This window comes from Trachypithecus francoisi, unplaced genomic scaffold (assembly GCF_009764315.1).
Source record: "Trachypithecus francoisi isolate TF-2019V2 unplaced genomic scaffold, Tfra_2.0 Lachesis_group15, whole genome shotgun sequence".
NCBI classification, from domain to species: domain Eukaryota; kingdom Metazoa; phylum Chordata; class Mammalia; order Primates; family Cercopithecidae; genus Trachypithecus; species Trachypithecus francoisi.
The window spans coordinates 4,129,122-4,152,692 of NW_022681460.1; the positions used below are offsets into that span (position 1 = coordinate 4,129,122).

Genomic DNA, 23,571 nt, shown 5'->3' on the forward strand with positions numbered 1-23,571 from the left:
TTTGATTAAGTTTATTTTATTGCACACTCAAAGTATTTAATCAGTTGCTAAAGCTGACAGATACAAGCCAACACATTTCTTCTCTTTTTTTTTTTTTAAACGTCTATCCAGGAGCCTCCATCTGCATTGCTGCTTTTGTCCTTGGCCTTGCAGTGCTGTCTACAGCCCAATGCACAGATGCAGACGTCAAAAGAAGAAAGCACACAGCCTCTGGGGGACCACGCCCAGGGAGCGACTTTGTGCCGCAAGCTTTCTGGAAGGACATGTTCTCACTCAGGTTTCATCTGAGATGTGGTTAGGAAAACTCCAAGGAATGAGCTGAAAATCAGGTAAATCAAGACAAACGTTTTACCTAGAATGGCGATTTGTAATAAAAATGTCGTAACTTGCTGTCTCAGAGGAAGATTCAACTGCTGAAATTCAACAAAACGATCACCGGAAGCTGTAATTTATGGCATTGCTTAGAGGTTAGGTGAGTGAATTCTGGTCTTGAAGAGCTGGGTTCAAATTTTGAACTTACCTGACTGTGTGATCAACCTCAGACAAGTTATTTAACCTCTTTGTAGTCTATCTGTAAAAGGGAAATGTGGTGGTGTGCGAAGTGCCTAGAATATCTTATGTGTATAATACACACTAGCTATTATAAAGTCATCATTTTTATAGTACTCATCTTTGTCTCTGTGATGTCTCCTTGCCAAATCATTGTATTTATTTATTTATTTATTTTTATTTTTGAGACGAAGTCTTGCTGTTGCCCAGGCTGGAGTGCAGTGGCGAAATCTCAACTCACTGCAACCTCCATCTCCCAGATTCTCGCGATTCTCCTGCCTCAGCCTCCCAAGTAGTTGGGATTACAGGCTCGGGCAGGCCTCTGCCTCCCTGACCAGGGCTCTCATCTCTAAATGTCTCCTTGCCTCCCACATGTATGCTTCTCTGCAGGTCAGGTAAAGGGAAGGAGCTTGGAGGGTTGACGTCAGATGTGGAGACCATGGTCCGTTTCTGTCCTCCCCTTGGCAGGCCTGGAGGAAGGCAGAAGGGGAGAGATGCTTGGCACAGTGCATGGGAGAAACAGGCTTTGTCTCTCTCCACTTGGAGCCTCCTTTTATTCTGTGTTGGGAAAAAGCTGAGTGTTGGGAGGGAAACTGAGGCAGGACTTGCATAATGTCCTCTGGAATGTGTCTAGACTTGCTGGCTCCTTGCTTCTAGCCTTCCTGGGCTCCTATTCCCATTATCTCAAGTAGCAGAACATGTTCCATATAAATGCTAAACTGTCACAGCTGTAGATCATGAGATTAATACAGCGTGTCCTTCTGACCTCCACATTCTCACCACCAGTTTCTTACTTGGATTACCAATAAATTCCGTGGGCTCCTAGAGCTCGGGGTCTTTGCAACCTCCGCGATAGCGATGACCCTCTGGTGTCTCACCTTTCTCTCTCAAACCGTCTTTTTCTCAATCCTCTGACTCCGCTGGACTTTGTCACCCCCACGACCTGGTGTTGGATCTGATCGCCCCAACATTCCTGGCCGCCCAATGTGGGGCGACAAAGACCCTGGTGAAGGTAACGCTAGAGCACGTGAAAGCGGAGGATACATCGTCAAAGGACACCCAAGGACATCTAAAAGAAGCTTGGCGGGAAAGCTGAGCACTCAGAAGAACCAGAGTAACATGGGACAAAGTGAAAGCAGACATTCTGCTTATACTAAATTTCTTAAAGCATTTATTTTGAAGACGGGGAGTGAAATTAGTACTCAAAATTTGTTATCACTCATCCTAGCCCATGGTTCCTGGACGAAGGGTCTATAGAGCTGGATGAATGGGAGAGAACTGGCAGATTTTTAAAAAAGCATATAAAGATAGAGCAAAAATTCCAGTTTGGTTTAGTCTATGTGGGTGCTAATAAAAGCTCTTGAGTAGTTTCAAACAGATGAAGATTCAGATGAAGAGGAGGACGAGCGTAAGAAACTTCAGATTCTGAATGTGAGGAACAGGAAACATAGGAAATTAAAGGGAAACTGAAGAAAGTATTTTACCAGCCCATCGGCTCCACCTGCTGAACTAAGTGAACGGTCACCTCCTCTTTCACCTCTTAATAAGCAAGAAGATTAGCTACAAAACTTCTCCTGTAGTTGCAACATTAACACCTGGAGCAATTGGTGGTGCAGTACAAAATTCTATTCAAAAGGCTAGAGCTGAGGGAGACCTTGAAGCAGGGCAACTTCCCCTAACTATAATCCAGCAGGGAGGACAGCAAACGCCCCTCTGCTGTTTCCAAAATCCATCTACAAAGGATAAAGATATACAAGTAGTTAAAAAGTGTACCCTATTCCTTTAAAAGCCAGGGTAAATTTAAAAACCTATAATTGATAATTGAAGGTCTTCTGACCCTATATTACTCCAATGCTACCTTTTTGTCAGTGTAAACAAGGGCGTAGCCCGAAAGCACAGAGACCAGTGACAACCACTAGCCTTCCTATCAAAAATCCTTAACCCAGTAACCCGCAGATAGCCCACATACATTCAATTAGTGGCAACTGCTTTGCTAGCAGAAGCAGAAAAATAACTTTTAGAGGAAACCTCATTGTAAGCACACCTCACCAGTTCAGCACTATCCTAAGTAAAACAAAAAGCAAAAAGGTAGCTTACTAACTCAAAAATCTAAAAGTATAGGGCTATTCTGTAAGAAAAAGGTGATTTAACATTAACCACTAAAAATTCCCTCTTAACCAAGCAGGTTTCCTAACAAGGAATTTAAATCTTAATTACCATACAAAAGTCTGACCAGACGTAGGAGGAACTCCCTTCAGGACAGGACAGTAGATGGTTCCTCCCGAGTGATTGAGGGAAAGGAAAAAAAAAAGCCCATGAAGGGTATTCAGTAATTTATAGGGAAACTCTTGTAGAAGCAGAGTTAGGAAAACTGTCTGCTCAAACGTGGGAGCTCTTTGCACTCAGCCAAGCCTTAAAGTACTCACAGAATCAAAAAACTCTATTTCAATCCTGACTCAAAAGGTTACCTACACCCTCTCTGAAATGAATTTGCACAAGAACTTTTGTTTTTGGGAGTGCATCTTGATGGGGAGGGGCGGGGCGGGGTTGTTATGAAATACTCAGGAACCCAGCCCAGCTCTAGAACTCACCCCTGAGCGCAAAGGCAATGGTGGTCACGCTGGTAAAGAACCACTAGAATCCAGCAGCCCGGACCCCTTTCTTCGTGGACAAGAAAGGTGGAAAAAGGTGCAGGACTGCGACATTGGTAAGCGTAACGAATCCGATAGGCAGAGGTCCATGGGCGGTTACTCACCCTGAAAAGGAATAAGCATTAGGACCATAGAGGACACTCTAGGACTAACGCTCATTGGAAAATTACTAGAGGTGCTGGCATCCCTTTTTTTTTTTTTGAGATGGGAAATGTTCCCCTCAAGGCAAAAACGCCCCTAAGATGTATTCTGGAGAATTCGGCCCAGACAGGGTATATGTACCTTTTTCCTTCTCAGACTTGAAACAAATTAAAACAGACCTAGGTAAATCCTCAGATAACCATGATGGCTATGCTGATGTTTCACGAGGGTTAGGACAATCCTTTGATCTGACATGGAGAGATAAAACGTTACCGCTAGATCAGACACTAACCCCAAATGAGAGAAGTGCCGTCATAACTGCAGCCCGAGAATTTGGCGATTTCTGGTATCTCAGTCAGGTCAATGACAGGATGACAACAGAGGAAAGAGAACGATTCGCCACAGGCCAGCAGGCAGTTCCCAGTGTAGACCCTCACTGGGACACAGAATCAGAACATGGAGATTGGTGCTGCAGACATTTGCTAACTTGCATGCTAGAAGGACAAAGGAAAAACCAGGAAGAAGCCTATGAATTATTCAGTGATGTCCACTGTAACACAGGGAAAGGAAGAAAATCCTACTGCCTTTCTGGAGAGACAAAGGGAGGCATTGAGGAAACATACCTCTCTGTCACCTGACTCTACTGAAGGCCAACTAACCTTAAAGGATAGGTTTATCACTCAGTCAGCTGCAGACATTAGAGAAAACTTCCAAAGTCTGCCTTAGGCCCGGAGCAAAACTTAAAAACCCTATTGAACTCGGCAATCTCGGTATTTTCATACTAGAGATCAGGAGGAGCAGGTGGAACGGGACAAACAGGATTAAAAAAAAAAAAGGCCACCCCACCGCTTTAGTCATGGCCCTCAGGCAAGCGGACTTTGGATGCTCTGGAAAAGGGAAAGGCTGGGAAAATCAAATGCCTAATAAGGCTTGCTTCCAGTGCGGTCTACAAGGACACTTTGAAAAGACTGTCCGAATAGAAATTAGCTGCCCCCTCATCCATGCCCCTTATGTCAAGGGAATCACTGGAAGGCCCACTGCCCTGGGGGACAAAGGTCCTCTGAGTCAGAAGCCACTAACCAGATGATCCAGCAGCAGGATTGAGGGTGCCTGGGGCAGGCGCCAGCCATGCCATCACCCTCACAGAGCCCCGGGTATGCTTGACCATTGAGGGCCAGGAGGTTAACTGTCTCCTGGACACCGGCGCAGCCTTCTCAGTCTTACTCTCCTGTCCCGGACAACTGTCCTTCAGATCTGTCACTGTCCGAGGGGTCCTGGGACAGGCGGTCACTAGATACTTCTCCCAGCCACTGAGTTGTGACTGGGGAACTTGACTCTTCTCACATGCCTTTCTAATTATGCCTGAAAGCCCCACTCCTTTGTTAGGGAGAGACATCCTAGCAAAAGCAGGGGCCATTGCACACTAGAATTAGAAGGAAAAAAGGTAAATATATATACAGACACTAAGTATGCTTACCTAGTCCTCCATGCCCACGCAGCAATACGGAGAGAAGGGAATTCCTCACTTCCGAGGGAACACGTATCAACATCAGGAAGTCATTAGGCCCCCAAATTCTCCTTACCTCTGAATCTACTTCCTCCCATCCCTGCCTAAAGATAATTTTATGGGGAAGACAATTTGCTTGTGTCTCTCCAGCTGACAATCAGGTGCCTATGTGGGTGCCCACCAAACATCTGAAGATTTATCAGCCATAGCATCTAGTGGACACCCCCCCCCCCCCCCCGTACAGCGCGAATTGAAGGTTTGAAAAGCCTCGATTTGCTTTCTCTATGCCTTCTGTTAATCAGAAAAGGCCTGTTTCTCATTATCGGTGGCCTCCCGGCTACAGCCACAAAAGTTTTTGCTTCCGTTTCAGTAGATTTACTAACGTGGGGGCGGGGGGTGAGGTATGCTTGTGATTTTGCAGATGAACGAACCGTGTGGATGCCCTCAAGATGTGTACGGCCATGGAACGGGAGACTGGAGGGACCCATGGATCCCAACCATGGACCGCGTTTCCCCAGTACAAGCCATGAGCCAGTTGAATTTGAATGCAAAGATGGAACGAGGACCGATTGGAGTCACGATGCTTAACGGACCAATGCTTTCTGACTCAACTACTCTCTACCCTGAATACGAGAGACCCTAATAGTTAAGGCAGGAGTATCATCGCCCTTATTCAGCATGAAGAAGTTATGGAAGACCGACCTTCATCCTTCTGCTACCCCTAGGATTAAGGGTCCTCTTGTAAAAGGGAAAGGGGAGATATGTTGGAAGCGTTCAAACCAGAGTGACTCTAGTAATAATAACAGCTAGCAATAATGATACCTTCTCTTTTACAATAAAGAGAAGGGGGGGCATGTTGGGAAAAAGCAGAGTTTTGGGAGGGAAACCGAGGCAGAACTTGCATAAGGTCCTCTAGAATGTGTCTAGCCTTCCTAGGCTCCTAGGCCGCTATTCCCATTATCTCAAGTAGCAGAACATGTTCCATATAAAAGGTAACCCATCACAGCTCTAAATCAGGTGATTAATGCAACGTGTCCTTTTGCCCGCCACATTCTCACCACCTGTTTCTTTATTGGATTACCAATAAATACTGTGGGGGTCCTAGAGCTCAGCGTCTTCGCAGCCTCCACGGTAGTGACGGTCCTCATCGTCCCACATTTCTCTCTCAAACTTTTTCTCAGTCCTTTGACTCCACCGGACTTTGTCACCCCCATGACCTAGTGTTGGGTCTGATCACCCCAACAATTTTGTGCCTGGGCTGCCTTGTGTTCAGGAGAGTCATTGGCTCTTGAAAAAACTGTGGCCAGGAAGCAGGAAAAGCTAGCAAGTAAGGTTTTTTGTTTGTTTTTTGAGACGGAGTCTCACTCTGTCGCCCACGATGGAGTGCACTGGAGCAATCTCGGCTCACTGCAACCTCCACCTCCGAGGTTCTAAGCGATTCTGTCTCAGCTTCCCGCGTAGCTGGGACTACAGGCACCCGCCACCACAACCATCTAATTTTTGTATTTTTGGTAGAGGTGGGATTTCACCATATTGGCCAGGCTGGTCTCAAACTCCTGACCTTGTGATCCACCCATCTTTGCCTCCCAAAGTGCTGGGATTACAGGAGTGAGCCACTGTGCCTGGCCTATACTTGAAAATCTTGAAAGCAGTTATGTCAGACGTGCTAACCAGAGCACCCCATCCTGAATAGCAGCTGGGTAAAATGAGGTTGAGACCTACTGAGCTGCATTCCCAGACAGTTAAGGGATGCTCAGACACAGGATAAGATAGGAGGTCAGCACAAGCTACAGCTCATCAAGACCTTGCTGATGGAACAGGTTGCAGTAAAGAAACCGGCCAAATTCCACCAAAACCAAGATAACAAGAGAGACCTCTGGTCATTCTCACTGCTACATGCCCACTAGCGCCATGGCAGTTTACAAATGCCATGGCAACATCAAAAAGTTACCCTATATGGTCTAAAAAGGGGAGGTATGAATAATCCGCCCCTTGTTTAGCATATCATCAAGAAATAACCATAAAAATAGGTAACCAGCAGCCCTGGTAATAGACAGCCCTGCTCTGCCTGTGGAGTAGCTATTTTGTTCCTCGACTTTTTTTTTTTTGAGACGGAGTCTCGCTCTGTCTCCCACGTTGGAGTGCAGTGGCGCGATCTCGGCTCACTGCAAGCTCTGCCTCAGCCTCCCGATGTTCCTCTACTTTCTTAATAAACTTGCTTTCACTTGCCCTGAATATTTTCTTGCTTAAGATCCAAGAACCCTCTTTTGGGGTATGGATCCGGACCCCTTTCCTGTAACAGATATACTCTATGACTTATTCAATAGAAACAGAGTTTTCTATAGATTTTACAATCTACTTTCTGACCTTTTAAAGTTAAGGACATAAGGATAAGACTTGACATTTTAGTATGAATACGCCACACAGAAATATCTTATGCCTAAAGGATAAGGATGCTGAGCATTAGACTGTTTTATCACAAGGCGCGACTTGCTTTCCTAAGGTTCCTGTGGTATTTGTTTTCATCTAATTGAGTTTAGATAAAATCTCTACTGAGGCAGTAGGATGGACAATAAACCTTTTTGAGGATCCACCTTTTAATCGAAAGATTTTAGGGAGGAAATAGAGTGGGCAAAGTAGTTAAACAAAATAATAGACATTCTCATTACCATCTTACCAAGCCCAGAAGCAAACAGAGCAAAACCTATCACTTAATGACTTCTGGAGCCCATATTAGGCAGCCCTGATTTTTAATCTCCTTTCTTAGCATGGTGGAAAATGCCACTTCCCCCTCTGTTAGTGTTTGTTCATCCAGCACGAGCCGGAGAACAGTGAACGCTTGTTCAATGGTCTGTTTACGCAAAACTAGAAAAATGGGTTGCATTAGCTATTCCTTTAATAAGATTTCACTCTTTCAAACTCCTAGCTGACCAAGGAACTGAGTAAAGAAATAGCTCTCACAAGGGCAAAGGAGCGAGGCAGCCTCCTGCTACTTCTCCTGAGACGGTCTGAAATACAGTTCCTCGCTTTAATCCTGAGGCAAGTGTTTGTGTCTCCGAATGAGGAGACTCAGCTGTGAGGGCTGGCGCCGCCCCCAGGGCTCCCTCGTGGGTGGCAGGGCGCTCATCGGAGCACTGCCACCTGCCCCCAGAAGCCCTCCGCTCCCCGATTCCAGGTGAGGGAAGGGGCATTCCGGGCCGCGGACCCGCCCAGCAGGGCCCCTCGCGGGGTCCGCAGGACGCCGGGTCTGCAGGGTTCAGTGGTCGTGCCCCGGTCAGGTCTACCTTCATGGCTGTGCGCCAGCTGTGGGCGAGAGGCCCATACCCACGCTGTGTCCCCGCGCGTTGCCACTCTGCACCTCGCGGACAGTGGGAAGCAACAGCCCCACCACCAGCGGCCACTACGCAGACTTCACGGACCACGTCCAGGCCAGAGAGAAACGCTGGTGAGCATGCGCCCATTGCTACGGCGGCCGCCCTGGCAGCGCTGACGAGCCGGAAGTGTGCGGGACCGGACTTCCGGCTGCTCAGTGGGATTCGGGTTCCGGGTTTCCTGGTGGGCGTCAGGCGCCGGCAACAGAGTGGCGGCCGCTACGGCCCTGGAACGGGGCCATGGAGAAGCTGCGGCGGGTCCTGAGCGGCCAGGACGACGAGGAGCAGGGCCTGACCGCGCAGGTAGGAAACCCGCGCCCTCGTCCAGTCCCGGGGCTGCCCGCCGGCCCCGGCCGCAGTGAGGACCGTCCGAGCGGGTGGGGTGGGTGCGAGGCCGGGGGTCTGGGCCTCCTCTGCTCGGCCGGTTGATTTAAGAGGGCTCCGTCTGCTTCCTGGGGAGAATTTGAGAACCTTCCTGTTTCCATGGGGTCTACTTAAACCCCCTTTGAGACCCACCCTCCAACTCTTCCATCTGGTCTTCTAACTCTCAGGAACCCACCAACGCCTGCCTTCGCTGTCCCAAATAATCCATCGCTCCCACACCCTATTTGGTTTTCTGAGCCTAGTGTGGGGTTTGGCCTCCGGCTATGCAGCGTAAGTAGCTATGCAGGGCATTTATCCTGAGAGCTGCAGTGAGCCGAGACCCTAAAGCTTGTTGCATCTGTTTGTCTCTGGAGGTAAAGGAGGTACTATGTGTGTGGGGGGGAGGTTGGTCTTTTGGAAATAGGGAGACTGGAGGAAAAATAAACAGGACATTGATAAGTGAAATATATTGAATTAAAAATTTTCTGTTAAGGCAGTGAGCCCTGGTAAGATAATTTTCTTTTTTTTTTTTTTTTTTTGAGGCGGAGTCTCGCTCTGTCGCCCGGACTGGAGTGCAGTGGCCAGATCTCAGCTCACTGCAAGCTCCGCCTCCGGGTTACGCCATTTCCTGCCTCAGCCTCCCGAGTAGCTGGGACTACAGGCGCCCGCCACCTCGCCCAGCTAGTTTTTGTATTTTTAGTAGAGACGGGGTTTCACCGTGTAGCCAGGATGGTCTCGATCTCCTGACCTCGTGATCCACCGTCTCGGCCTCCCAAAGTGCTGGGATACAGGCTTGAGCCACCGCGCCCGGCAATTTTCTTTTCCTTTCTTAATAAAAGCCCTTGTGTCTGCGCCTTACCAGCGAGACTTGATAAGGGTTACTTTTTCCAGCAAGAAGGTTCAAAGTAGCAGTGGAGCAGGAACTGCGGTATAAGTGTTTTTGTTATTGCTTGAGATTATATTGCATGTTATTGTGCGCTGTCGCAGAAGTTGGACATTTACAATTGTATTTCATAAGGATCTTCTGTTTGTCTCTTCCTGACTTCCTTGTCATTATACTTACTCAGCACTTCTTGTGGGCAGAGTTCTGGGCTAGAGTTTTGGGTTCAGAGAGTGTAAGACAAGTATCTGTTCTCATTGCGCTCTGTAACTCTACATTACCACAGCCACATGTGGCCAATTAATTTTTTTTTTTTTGAGATGGAGTCTTGCTTTGTCGCTCAGGCTGGAGTGCAGTGGTGCGATTTCGACTCACTGCAACCTCTGCCTCCCAGGTTCAAGCAATTCTCCTGCCTCAGCCTCCTGAGTAGCTGGGATTACAGGCACCTGACGCCATACCCTGCTAATTATTTTGTATTTTTAGTAGAGATGGGGATTTCACCATGTTGGTCCGGCTGGTCTCGGACTCCTGACCTCAAGTGATCCGCCCACCTTGACCTCCCAAAGTGTTGGAATGACAGGCTTGAGCCACAGTGCCTGGAGCAATTAAATTTAAATTAATTAAAATTAAATAAAATTTAACATTCAGTTCCTTAGTCACAGCAACCACATTTCACGTGTTCAGTAGACACATGTGGTTAAAGGCTAGTGTATTGAACAGTGCAGATATAGAACATTTGCATTGCAGAAAATTCTATTGGACAGTGCTACTCTAAACTTTGGAGATGCGAAGGTAATATCACTTATCTTGAGCCCACTGTCTAGAGGGGAGAAAAGATATGTGGAGAAGTAATCAAAGACTAGAGTGACTGGCTGTATAGACAAGTGCTGCGAGTTCAGAGGAGGTGATCGTTCATTAACAAATATTCAAGTTCCTGCATATGTTTGACATTGTTCAAGATGCAGGTGTTAATAACAAGTGACCAGTGCAAATACCTCTTTCACATGGAACTTTAATTTTAATTGGAGGAAACAATGAATAAACAAGTAAGTGTATAATGTGTCAGACAACCACAGAAGTAGTCAGAGCAGATTGAGGAGGTTGGGGTTGCCATATTACTTAGATAAGGCCTTCCTGCCAGGGAATCGTGTGCACAGCTCAGAAGAGCTGCTGGGATGTCTGAGCGTCCTGTGAATAAGAGCCTCCAAGGCAGAGGGCCCAGCAGATACAGAGTCCCGAGTGGAGTGTAGTCAGCATGTTCAGGGCCAATAAGGAGGCCAGAGGGGCAGAGAAGAGGGACAATTGTAAGAGAGAAGGTGAGGCAGGAAGGGGGATTCTCAATTGTGGGGGTTCTCATAGGCCATAGAAAGGATTTTAGCTTTACTCTGAGAGTGATAGGAAGCCTTTGGGTTTTGAGCAGAGTGGTGGTGTGACCGACTTGGATTTTAAAGGATCACTCTGGCTGCTCTGTGGAGAACAAACTGTAGAGGCAAGGTTAGAAGCCCAGAGACTGGGCTGGAAACAAGTACAGTTGTCTGGCAAGAGATGACTGTAGCTCGAATCAGTGATACAAGTCGTTTAAAAAGCAAAAAAGCCTGTTTAAAAAACAAACAAGTGGTCAGATTCTGTAAATAGTCTGAGTGTGCAGCCAGCAGGCCTCACTGTTGACGGATTGGATGTGTGAGTGAGAGGAGGCAAGGATGCCTCATGCATGCGACCTAAGCGTCTGGAGAGGTGGAGTTGCCATTAAGTGAATGTGGGAGGAGCAGGTTCAGGGAGGAAAATTATTTCAGTGTGGATGTGAGGTCTGAGATCCAGGTAGCATCCAAGTGGAGATGTCAGGAAAGCAGTTGAACATAAGACTGTAGAGTTTGTGGGAGGAAATAGGAGAGAGATGAGATCGTCAAGTAGAAAACAGATGAGATCCAAGGTTTGACCTCTGGTTTTCTCTGGTGTGTAGAGGTTTAGAGGATGAGCAGCAGCCAGCAAAGACAGCTGAGAGGATTGGCGAGAGGAGGAGGAGGAGAACCCAGAGAGAAGGATGCCCCAGAAAGTGAGGGAAGAGAGTGCTTTAGGAAGGGGAGGGGACCCAGTATTGTTAATGGTTTCAGAAGTTAAGAGCAGGTTACCTGTGGAGGTTATCAGTTGTCACTTCCATGAGAGCAGTCTTGGTGGCTGGATGGGGACAGAGGCCTGATTGAAGTCAGGGGAGAATAGGAAGAAGATGGAGACAGTATGGCCATCTCAGTGATTTTTCCTGTGGAGCAAAGAAGTGGGTGGTAGTTGAAGGATGCAGTGAGGTTGGGGAACATGTCATTTTCCCAAGGAAAATACTGGATGTTTCTGTGCATTGGGAATGGTCCAGGAAAGGGGAAAATTATGGTGCAGGCAAGAGGGGATTGTTGCTAGGGGGCTATTGAGGAGTGACTTGGAAAGCAGGTGTCTCTAGGGAGGAGGAAGGGGCAGGAGGTGGCAGTGAGGAGGGAAGACACCTGGCTCACTGCCTGTCCAAGTGGTGCAGGATTCGTAGGGGAGAGCGCTGTCCCTAGAGACTAAATTTCAAACCTAGCAGGAAGGCGAGAGGATCCTCAGAGGAGAGAGTGAGGACATAGGGAGGTTTGCTGTTGGTTTTTGGAGATAGGTAGGAGATAAGATGGGATTAAAGGTGCACAGACCTGAATGGGGTGAGGGATGACATGAGAGTGTTGCACTTCTTGTGCAGCAAGACGTAACCAGGATGGTGGGCACGTTGGAATTGGGTCTTGACAGGGATAGTTCTAGGCCAGTTGAGGAGCTGGGTGAGGCAGTGAAGGTCATAGGGGAGCATGCTGACATCCAGGCTGCGTCGCCCTCCTGTGGAGGTGCTTTGAGCCCACAGGAGAGGCACGGTAGCCAGAGTTCTGGGACCCCTCCTTTGAGATGTCTGGGAAGAAATCAAGGAGGGAGAGATGTTGAGCCAGATCTTAGAGAGTTGATCATATTCCTCTCTTGATCACATCCTTCAGTGACTTCCTGCAGCATCTGAATAAAATCCAGATCCCTCCCTTGGCCTCTCAGCCCTTCACTGCTTGTTGGCCCGCTTCCCCACCATCTCCCCAGTGCTTGCCTTGCCCGTCCCTCTTTCTCCTCCTCGGTTGGAGCCATTTTCTTCTGCCTGGGAGACTTGACAGTTGCAGTTCTTTTTTCTGGAATTCCCCTCCCTGGCTCTTTTCAGAGTTGGATTGGTCACTTCCTGATGTCTTTACTTGGTCACCTCTTTAGAGAGGCCTTTCTGACCCAGTTACTCTGCTCCTATTTATGTCCTTAGTAGAGCCTGCCTCATGAGTTTATTGCCCATTTCCCCCCATCTGAATGTAAGTGCGCTAGGTTCTGTCTTATTCCCTTTTGTGTATGTAGAACCTACCAAGTACCTGACATCTAATAGCTGTTCATAACTACTTGTTGAACAAACAGAGGAGTGAGTTGTTTGGATTTGGGTAACTACCAAGGAGAGGTGAGGGCGTTGGCATAGGTACTTGTTGGGAGTTAGATGACAAGAATGGCAGGAACATTCTACAGAGTTCTCTTGTGGGAGCCCCTACTGACCCCTGCTGACAGTTTGTGAGATGTCTTAGTCCATTCAGCCTGCTGTAACAAAATACCTTAGACTTGGTGATTTGTAAGCAACAGAAATTTATTTCTTACGGTTTGGAGGCCGGAAGTCAGAGATCAAGGTGCGCTCATGGGTTCTTGGTGAGCCCTCCCTCTGCTTCCTGGTGTCACACTGTTGCCTCTGTTTACATCTTGACATGACAGAGAACAGGCAGCTTTAGTCTCTTTCTCATCTTATTAGGGCATGGATCCCATTCATGAGGACTCCACCCCCATGACCTGATCCTCTCCTGAAGGGCCGTCTTCCACCGTCACCATGGAGCTGAGGATTTCAGCAAACACTCAGACCATAGCACACGGGTTGAGACAAGTCCATTTGCTTGTTGACTGAGTATTTCATATTTACCAATGGCATTAATTTATCATGTTTCACTTCAAACATCACCGCGTGGAGGATGATAATAAGAGAAAATTGCCTGATATACAATTTAAGCTCTCTCTGCCTCTCCCACTTAGAAGATTGTAAATATATCTACCTTATCTACTTCTCTCACTGTTCCCATGGTGGGTGTGGGTGAGGTGGGTAGTGGGAGAGTGTAGAGAAGCACAAGGAGGAAGCTGTCTTTCCAGGTGGAGGGAGCTCAGGTGGCAGAGGAGACCCCTAGCAGGAGCAGCCGGTGAGGCGGGAGGACAGTCAGGAGAGCCTGTGGGATGTGGGAGTTGAAGAGAACATTGCAAGCAGGAGAGTGCCAAAGTGTCCTGTGCTGTTGAATTGGAAAGGATACTGATGTCTCGAAAATGTCCCTTGGAATTAAGGACAGGGAAGTGACTTGTGTCTGCAGGGTTTCAGCCAGGTGAGGCATGTGAAGCTAGAATGGTCAAGGTGAACTTCCCAACCACTGCCAGGTGTGTGCCAGCTGGGGGTCCTGTCCACTCCCATGGCCTCAGATAAGGATTCCTGGGGAAGAAGGCACTGGGCTAGGAAGGGAACTACATGAAAAAGCTTGGGGGCCGAAGGGCCTGGGACCTTGGCTGCACCTCCCCGGGGGCTGCACTGCTCCAAGTCTCCACTGTGCTCCGAGTCCGGTGTGCAGAGGGAGCTTTCCCCGGGAGGCCTGCCAGGTAGAGCCTGTGTAATTGCCTGTGGCCAGCCCCAGAATCACTCACAGTGCTGTGGTCTGAATGTGTGTCCTCCTGGAATTCCTGTGTTGAGACTTAATCCCCAGTGTGATGGTATGAAGAGGAGGGGCCTTTGGGGTGTGATTAGGAATGGGTTTCATGCCCTAATAAAGAGACCCCAGGCCACATGCAGTGGCTCATGACTATAATCCCAGCACTTTGGAAGCCGGAGGCAGGAGGATTGCTTGGGCCAAGGAGTTCAAGACCAGTCTGGGCATCATGGCGAGACCCCGTCTCTACAAAAAATTTAAAAATTAGTTGAGCCTGATGGTGTGTCCCTGTGGTCCCAGCTACATGGGAGGCTGCGGTGGGAGCCTGGGAAGTTGAGGAAACAAAGGACCCAGTGCCCTTTCTGCTGTGTGAGGACTCAGAAGGTGTCATCTGTGAACCAGAGATGCCTCACCAGACGCCGAATCTGCTGGCGCCTTGATCATGGACTTCCAGTCTCTAGAACTGTGAGAAATAAGTGTCTGTTGTTTATAAGCTGCCCAGTCCACAGTGTTTTTTTTTTTTTAAGAGAATTAAATAGTTTTATTAGCTACATACAATTATGGATGATATACAAGCTTCATTCCCATCTATAATGTTATCTGGTACCATTATTCAGTTTAGATGTATTGCATGGGATGTGCCAACAATCTTTTTTTTTTCTGAGACCGAGTCTCTTGCTCTGTTGCCCAGGCTGGAGTGCAGTGGTGTGATCTTGGCTCACTGCAAGCTCTGCCCCCCGGGTTCACGCCATTCTCCTGCCTCAGCCTCCCGAGTAGCTGGGACTACAGTCGCCCGCCACCGCACCTGGCTAATTTTTTTGTTTTTTTTTAGTAGAGATGGGGTTTCACCGTGTTAGCCAGGATGGTCTCGATCTCATGACCTCGTGATCTACATGCCTCGGCCTCCCAAAGTGCTGGGATTACAGGTGTGAGCCACCGCGCCCGGCCAACAATCATTTTTATAACTGATAATTCTGTGATTTTGCTTGGGTGATCCCCTTTAGTGGTGAGCTTCAGGTCACAGCAGTAACTGTGAGTTCAGCTACACCGAGCTTACTGAAGACAATGGCTTCCCCACCCAAGCAGACTGTGAATAATTTCCAAGTAGAACCTGGCATCACCCTGAAGGAATTCTGACTTCACACTCTTGGGGCAATTTACCAAGATGGCTTCAGAGGAGACTAACTTTACATAGCACGTTTTTAAAAAAGACACATTTATTCAGTGTTGTGATCAGACTGTTACATTTAGCAATCAACAGCATGAGTGCAAAAAAAAAATTAAAAATTACATTAAAACCCTTTGTTGGAATGCTTGGTACTTTCCACAGAACAGAAACTAAAATAACCTGTTAATAAAATTAGTCACAAATACAGTCCTGGAGTTTTTTGCTCTGCATGAGTATTGTCTAAAACGTATCTTCTTTGTAGCAGCTGGGCTCTGCCACCACTGTGCTTGGCTGACTGAGTTCACAAATCTCTTGTAACCTGTAGCTTCCGTGTGGCTTCTCTGGCTCTCCTCTCCTACTACGCTTTGTTTCCTGGCAGTGATTAAAATCTTCTGCCAGTGCCATGGCTACTGCTGCTGCTGGAACCACCGTAGCCACCTTGGTTTTGTGAACCCACTTATGCCTGATGTTCCATTATTGGAACGCTAAGCATGTGGGAGATATTTATATTCTCCTGTTCAAGGTCATCGCCAAGGTCTGATTTTTCCAATTCAGAAAAATGCAACCTCAGGCCTAAATGGGTTAAAATCTTCTGTCAGTGCATGGCTGCTGCTGCTACTGGAACCACTCTAGCCACCTTGGTTTTGTAAAGTATTGTGAAGTAAAGTTTGGCAAAGTATTGTTCTCCACCACCATAGGGCCCAGAGCTTCTGCCTCCAAAGTTTCCTCCCTTTATGGGTCCAAAATTTGAAGACTGTAATTGCCAAGTCATTGGAGCTTCTGCCACCTCCAGAAATGATTCCGTCATTACGAAATCCATTACAGCCATCCCTGCTGTCACTGTATCCACCACCACCGCTGTGGACAGCTGCCACCAAAGCCATCATGACCACGGAAGGTCCCTCCATGACCGAAGTTGTCATTCCCACCAAAACCACCTCCACAACCACCACCGAAGTTTCCAGAAGCCCTTCGACCTCTTTGGCTGGATGACGCACTCACTGTCTCTTGCTTTCACAGGACTTCCCTAACTTCACAGTTGTGGCCAGACACAGTATGGTATTTCTGGGTGACAGTCTTGTCCACAGTCCTGGTTGTCAAAGGCTTCGCAGGCAAAGCCCCTTTTCTTGGCACTCCCTCTGTCAGTCATGATTTCAGTCACTTCAGTTTTTCCATACTGTTCAAGAGCTCTTAGGCTATGTTCTTCAGTGTCTTCTTTAATGCCACCAACAAACACCTTTTTCACAGTTCGTGGGGCACCTGGTCTTTGAGAATCTTCTCTTGAGACAGCTCTTTGGTTCCACAGCTCTTCATCCACCTCGTGTGGCCTTGCATTCGTGGCGCATCCACCTCCTTCACAGTGGCATACAGGACAAAGCCAAAGCCCCCAGAGCGCTAGGTGCTTGGATCTCATGACCACACAGTCCATGAGCGTTCCCCATTGCTCAGATTGGCTTCTCAAGTTCTCATCAGTTGTTTCAAAGCTCAGCCCTCCAATGATGAGCTTCCACAGCTGTTTGGGCTCTTTGGGAGACTGACCTAGACTGGAGTGCAGCGGTGTGATCTTGGCTCACTGTAACCTCTGACTCCCGGGCTCAGGTGATCCTCCCACCTCGGTCTTCCAAGTAGCTGGCACCACAGGTGTGTGCCCCCATACCTGGCTAATTTTTGTATTTTTTGTAGAGATGGGAGTCTTGCCATGTTGCCCAGGCTGTTCTTGAACTGGGTTCAAGCGATCCGCCTGCCTCAGCCTCCCAAAGTGCCAGGATTACAGGCATGAGCCACAGTGCCTGGCCTATGGTATTTTTGTTGTAGCAGCCAGCACATAGATTTTTAACCAGGAGCTAGATCCCTTACCCAGCACTTAGAACAGGCACATAGCAGCACTCAATACTTAGAACAGGCACATAGCGGCACTCAGTAAGTATTGAGCCAGTTAGTGGATGGATGGATGGATGAATGAAGGTGTGAGTGTACAGAAGCTGGAAGGTGAAGTCAAGTAAGCTTTCTGTTTAAGATGGAAGGGGTTTCAGCATATTTAAAAGTTGATGGACGCAGTTTCAGAGAGTGAGAACACTTTCACTAGAGGAAAAAGCCCAATAGCATAAATTCCCTGAGCAGGTCAGGGGTTGGCTGTAAAGCAGGGTGGACAGGTGGATCTCAGCTCTGTGGGAACCAGGAAAGGATGAGAGCATGGGTGTTCTTACTGGGTGGGTTTCGTGGTTTGGTAGCAGCAGGAAGGTGAGGGAGTTCTCACTGATGACTTTGGGTTTCTGTGTGTGAAGTAGGGGAAGTTGTCTGCTAAGAATGGAAGCGTGGGGCAGGAAGTGGAGGTTCGAAGTGGGTTAGAGTAAAATGCACGTTGAGATAAAGCAAGAAGCCTTAGATTGCCAGGTAGCAGTGTGCAGGCCGTGGGGTGCTGATGAGGACTGGTTCAGGACCCCCCTGCCCTGTGCCTGACTCCACCCAGCAGAGCTCAGCTCAGCACCTCCTGGAGCAGGAGGAGGGAAAGCTGCCCTCCGGTGGGATTTTACCAGGTGGAGGCAGCGGAAAGGGAATTGGAATGTTCTGTCGAAGCCACTGAAAAAAAGGAGAAGGGCCGGATGAGGTGTTCAGGAGGCCAAGGAGTCAGCACAGTGGGAGCCAAGGAACCAACCTGCTGTGGTCGGAGAGCGGCAGCCGGAATTTTGGCGATGGTGTAATTTCGGGTAGAAAGACGGCCCTGGGCTGGGTCACGGACTGGAGGGGAAATGCCAGTGGAGATTAGGGAATGAGAAACAGAAAGGCCAGGCTGCCCATGTGGATGTGGAAACCGTGCCAGATGCTGCAAGGATCTGGGTCAGCCCCCTGATCAAGAGTCCTGAATGAGGAGGAGGAAGAGGGTGGCTCTCTAAAGTGTGGACCACAGCAGCCGGTGTGGGGAGCAGGCGACTAGGGGAGCGGGCAGTTCTGTCTGGAATGGGCCTGAGGGTCTGGGGATGCCTGTTTATTTTTCTCACTTGTCTGTGCAAGTTTGTCTTTTTATACCCACTGGTATTTTGAAAAAGGAGTGGGAGGAATACTGGGTTCAGTGTCATCATTAGTGGAAAGCCACAAGTGTTTTCTGTGTTTAGATGGCAGAAGCCCACAGGCAAGGCTCAGGTCCTTCCAGCTGTGCTGTTTCCTGGCCCTCCATGGATTAGAGCTGTTCCTCCACTTCTCCGTCACCTGAAGGGGGTGGGTTTCGGCTGTGCTGTGGGAGCCACTCATTCAGCCTTTGTGGTGTTGCTGCTAGGACTACATTTTCCTCTGTTATGTTTCTCACCTGCTTTTTAAAAAAATTAATGAAGTTCTAGTTGCCAGCAGTGCTGTGTTTACTGTGGCGGGAATAGGGAGAGCAGTCCCTGCTGAGGGGCCTGTATGCTCTTGGCTTCCCCTTTCTGTGGTAACAGGTAAGTAAAATGATTGATGGTGGTTTTGGAAGAGAAAGAGGTGGCAATTTTATTTCTTTTCTAAGACTGAGAGATTAACAAAGTTGCTGGTTTTGGTGGGATTGCTTCTGATTGTTGGTAAAATACAGCAGCACATAAATGCTTATGGTAAGCAGGCTGGGTGCTATGCTCATGCCTGTAATCCCAGCACTTTGGGAGACTGAGGTGGGTGATCACATGAGGTCAGGAGTTTGAGACCAGCCTGGCCAATACAGTGAAACCCTGTCTCTACTAAAAATACAAAGAATTAGGCATGGTGACGTGGACCTGTAGTCCCAGCTAATTGGGAGGCTGAGGTAGGAGAATCATTTGACTGTGGGAGGCCGAGGTTGCTTTGAGCTGAGATCGCGCCTGAGCAACAGAGTGAGACTCCGTCTCAAAAAAAATGCTTGTGATAAGCAGATGTGAGGGTTCCTTCTGTTTCCTAGTTGGAAGATGCACTGCCAGGTTTTCTTTCATGTTGAAGCATTTCGCAGTTTTCCCAGTTAGCAGTTAGGAAATCTGTATTTGTTTCTGTACCCTGGACAATTTGCAAGACTTGAGACAAATCATTTGCTTGTGGATTGAATATTCCATGTTTACAAATGGAAATAATTTGTCATGCTGTTTCGTTTTAAAGATCAGTACATGGAAGATGGCAATAAGAGGAAAAAATACCTACTTTTATACAAATAACCATGCTGTTTCATTGCTGAGAGAAGAACTGGCTATTGAAAACCAGCGTTGAACTTGTGAACAATGGGGTGATTTGAACTTGTAAAAGAAGGAAAAATGGATGCTTTTTCCTCTCACTAAATCCTCACATCATTGTGGACTCACACTAACCTTTAGAAATCATTAGTTTATTCTTTCCATTTTTAATTGACAAATAAAAATTGTATACATTGTGTACAGCGTGATGTTTTGACATGTATACTTTGTGGGATGGTTAAATCAAGCTAATGAACATATCTCTATTTTTTTTTTTTTAACAGATCATTACTATGTAGTTCAGTCTTTCCAGTTTATTCTGGCCTGTGTAGTTAAAATATACTTAGTGTGTATTCGTATTCTTCCTGATCAGTAAGAATGAAATTTAGATGTTTTTATAGGCAAGTTCACTCTTTGTTTAAAATCAAGTGTTTAGTTTTGCCGTAAACAGATGACATTGCTGGAAACAAGAATGTCTGTGAATTAAAACAAAACGTAAAAAACTTTTAAAATGTGTTAAAGAGTGATATATGTTTCATTACAGAATACTTAGTTATTTTTATCTGCTTTTCATGCTACATAAGGATTCACAGATTAATCTCTTGAGGTAAGGAATGTAACCAAAGTGTATTTTGAGCTGTTGCATATGGAACTTCCTCTTATTTTTTATTATTCTTGAAAATATAAGCGTGTAGTCTTATTTTTAAGTGGATGTGGTAGTATAAATTAGAAATTTAAATTTTTGAATATAAATCCTTACTGTGTGTGTCTAGTTTCTTGCACAACTGTTGTCGATATACTTTTTTTAGCCTTATTGGGAAAGTATGTTTTAATAGTATAATTAGTAATCTGAGTGTGTTTATTGCACCCACTGTTGCTGGGTTATCATACGGTAGGAAGTAGACACAGTAATTTCTACTCTTTTCCCCACATAATTTGGCTAGAATTTGCATGCTGTGTAGGAATGCTGTTGCTCTAGAATAAATGATCATTTCACAGTGTGTTTTTACAGTGGTGGAGGAGGGGCCCAAAGCTTTCATGGCTTGGATTGAAAGCTTAGAATGGGCACCGACTGGTGTGTGCTGTGATGGTCTCTGCTGGGGCTGCTCAGGCTGCCTCCTGTAAGTGGCCAGCGTCCTCTACCCTCTATAGGGTGCAGTCACCCCACTCCACCCCCGGCCTGCAGCCAATGACCGGCCGAAGGGAGGTGGCGTCTAGAAGGTCAGCCCCTGCCTCATGGCAGGACTTGGTCATATTACTCATAACAACCGTGGAATCTTAGTATTCTTAAATGACACTGTGATATGCAAAATAAATTATTTAGACTGTGTGTTAAAACTTTGCTTTAATTTAGTTAAAAGAATCAGATTGGTAGTGAATTAAGACTATATTCTAAATTTCCCCATTTTTTTATTAAGGTCCTGGATGCCTCATCCCTTAGTTTCAACACCAGATTGAAATGGTTTGCCATCTGCTTCGTATGCGGCATTTTCTTTTCCATTCTTGTGAGTTAAGGCTTTATATTGTTTAATAATTTTTATTTTGTGTTAGACTAATAATTCCATTTAGTACCAAAAACGACTGTCCTTTACTGAATCCCTGTTAGACTATTTTGGTGGAACGTATTTATTGTACCGAAATAAAGGGGTAGAGATCAATGAAAATACGTAGAAATTAATATTTTGGGGAGTTTTGTTGAAGTAATTTAAGAAAAATTTATCAGTGTGTTAAAAGATCTGGAAAATCAGTAATCTAGATGTTTATTACCTTTTCATACTTGACATTTAGCATGAATATTTAACTTAAATAGACTGAGATTTACTGATAAGCACAAAGAAAGTTTTGTTATGGCTCATTTATATATGCTAGTGCAAATAGGAAGATTCAAGTTAGTGTATAACATTGAAAAACAAGTGTTTTTTCTGTGTAATCAGACTAGACTGTCTACAAGCAGATTTGTATTTAAACATTTGTGTTTACATAATATTGGTATTGTATTACTGCAGTAGCACATTTATATTTTAACCATTAAAATCATAAAATTATTTTTAAGTAACTATAATATCTTAACTTAGGGAACTGGATTGCTGTGGCTTCCGGGCGGCATAAAGCTTTTTGCAGTGTTTTATACCCTCGGCAATCTTGCTGCGTTAGCCAGGTACGTTTGGCTTCTCAAAATATCTGGTTTGCTCTTGCTACCAAATTCACCTTTCTAATAAGCACTTTCCCAGTAGGATGTTTATGTAGCTCTGTGCATATTGTGAATTCAGCCACAGGATTTACGTTTATTAAATAAATACGTATTGACTGCTGCTACATACCGTCTCCCATAACAGACGGTATTAGTGCTAGGAATAGCCAGCCTTTGTGGGGCACTTACTGTGTGGGACTGTTCTAAGTGTTTTATATGTATTACGACGAGCTTGTGAGGTAGGCAGTATTATCATCCCCGTTTATAGCTGGAGATAATAGCACAGAGCAGGGGAGTCAGTGCTGCCCGTGGCAATGAACCTAAATCGTGGCTGAGGTGGGAATCCTGCAGACGGTGGGCTCTGGAGCCCAGGCTTGGAGCTGCTGCACTCTAGGCCTTGCTCTTGTGGAGCGTACATTTTAATGAAGATGTTCACATCATAAGCCAGAGAAAGATCGAATGGCATTGGTGCTGTGCAGAGAATTAAACTAGGGTGCGGCAGTAGTGACTGAGGGCTACTTTAGGTTGGGAGTATGAGAATCCCTCTTGGAGAACCTTTGGCACATCCTTGGGTTGTTATGTGTCTTAGTCCCTTTTGTGCTGCAGTAACAGAATACTGTAGACTGGGTGACTTAGGAAGAATAGAAATTTTTCTCACAGTTGGAGGCCTGAAGTCCAAGGTTAAGGCACTGGCAGACTCAGTTTCCTGCTGGTGGATGCATCCCCCAAGGAGAAGATCCCTGTGTCCTCCCAGGGCAGCCTCTCCTCCAAGTGCCTTTGATCCCTGTCAGAGGAGTTCTCACAGCCTAATCCGGGCTTCATATACCACACTGAGGACACCTACGTTTTGAAGAGGATGCCTTCACACCATAGCATGTTTATTGGAATAGTTGTGACGTTTCCTTATAAAGTTAAGGAAAAAATAAAACAGATTTAGCGAGAGATTTTTAACTAAATAAACCAACAGGGTTTCTTTTTTAAAACAGTTTATTTTTGCATAGCCAGATACATTAGTAGACCTGTACCTCAGTTAAACTTTATTTGTTTCAAATAGTACATGCTTTTTAATGGGACCTGTGAGGCAACTGAAGAAAATGTTTGAAACAACAAGATTGCTTGCAACAATTATTATGCTCGTAAGTAAATAGTGCATTTTTAAAACTTTTATTGAAGTATTTGCACTGTTATTTTATGAATAATTGCCTGTTCTTAGGTATGTATACTTCTTGTGCTGAATATAATAATTATATCTGGCCAGGCCTGGTGGCTCACGCCTGTAACCCCAGCACTTTAGGAGGCCGGATCACCTGAGGGCAGGAGGTCAAGACCTACCTGACCAATATGATGAAACCCCGTCTCTACTAAAAATACAAAAATTAGCCCGGCATGGTGGCGCGTGCCGTAATCCCAGCTACTTGGGAGGCTGAGATAGGAGAATTGCTTGAACGTGGGAGGCGGAGGTTGCAGTGAGCCAAGATCGCGCCATTGCACTCCAGTCTGGCCAACAAGAGTGAAGCTCCGTCTAAAAAAGAAAAAAATAAAAAATTATGTCCTGTGTGTTATAGCGTTCAGATGGTACAGTATTGTCTAAGACTACTGGCTGGGTAAAGCCCGCTTCTGTTGCGTATATGGAATGATGTAGCTGTGTATTTAAATGAACCCTAGAGCTGAGTGTGCTTTCATTTTTAAGCCCTGCCGATGGTTTCATAACGGATTGTTAGTTTGTACCCTTTGGAGGGTGGGCGTAGACACCCTCCAGAACACCCTCCATAGACACCATACTTCTGTGTCCTTAGAATATTCTTAGGGAGATTCAGCGTCCTTTGTCAT

General features: G+C 46.4%; 2 protein-coding genes and 1 long non-coding RNA gene across 6 annotated transcripts in view; 2 read left to right on the forward strand and 1 right to left on the reverse strand.

Moving 5' to 3' along the window:
* On the reverse strand, positions 1 to 8,339 carry LOC117096895. 4 transcript variants are annotated; one of them, XM_033234254.1, is made up of 4 exons: positions 7,810 to 8,339; positions 3,141 to 3,305; positions 2,767 to 2,838; positions 1 to 318 (listed from the first exon to the last, which is right to left on the reverse strand). In XM_033234254.1, the coding sequence occupies exons 1-4, from the start codon at positions 8,307 to 8,309 to the stop codon at positions 270 to 272; spliced, it is 786 nt and encodes a 261-aa protein (XP_033090145.1). In that variant the 5' UTR covers positions 8,310 to 8,339; the 3' UTR covers positions 1 to 269. The 4 variants fall into 4 exon arrangements, with proteins under 4 accessions (XP_033090145.1, XP_033090147.1, XP_033090146.1 ...); XM_033234255.1 differs by lacking the exon at positions 1 to 318 and adding an exon at positions 325 to 1,019; XM_033234256.1 differs by lacking the exon at positions 2,767 to 2,838.
* Positions 8,328 to 23,571, forward strand: part of SFT2D1 (SFT2 domain containing 1) — a 23,168-nt gene continuing 7,924 nt past the window's right edge. The window contains exons 1-4 of the mRNA XM_033234258.1: positions 8,328 to 8,522; positions 20,969 to 21,055; positions 21,626 to 21,708; positions 22,796 to 22,877. Coding sequence (XP_033090149.1) covers positions 8,460 to 8,522; positions 20,969 to 21,055; positions 21,626 to 21,708; positions 22,796 to 22,877 — 315 coding nt within the window. The 5' untranslated portion in view covers positions 8,328 to 8,459. The remainder of the gene's footprint in view (positions 8,523 to 20,968; positions 21,056 to 21,625; positions 21,709 to 22,795; positions 22,878 to 23,571) is intronic.
* Positions 9,985 to 13,549, forward strand: LOC117096897. The gene is made up of 2 exons (XR_004442706.1): positions 9,985 to 13,175; positions 13,295 to 13,549. It is a non-coding gene; the product is annotated as an uncharacterized LOC117096897 (long non-coding RNA).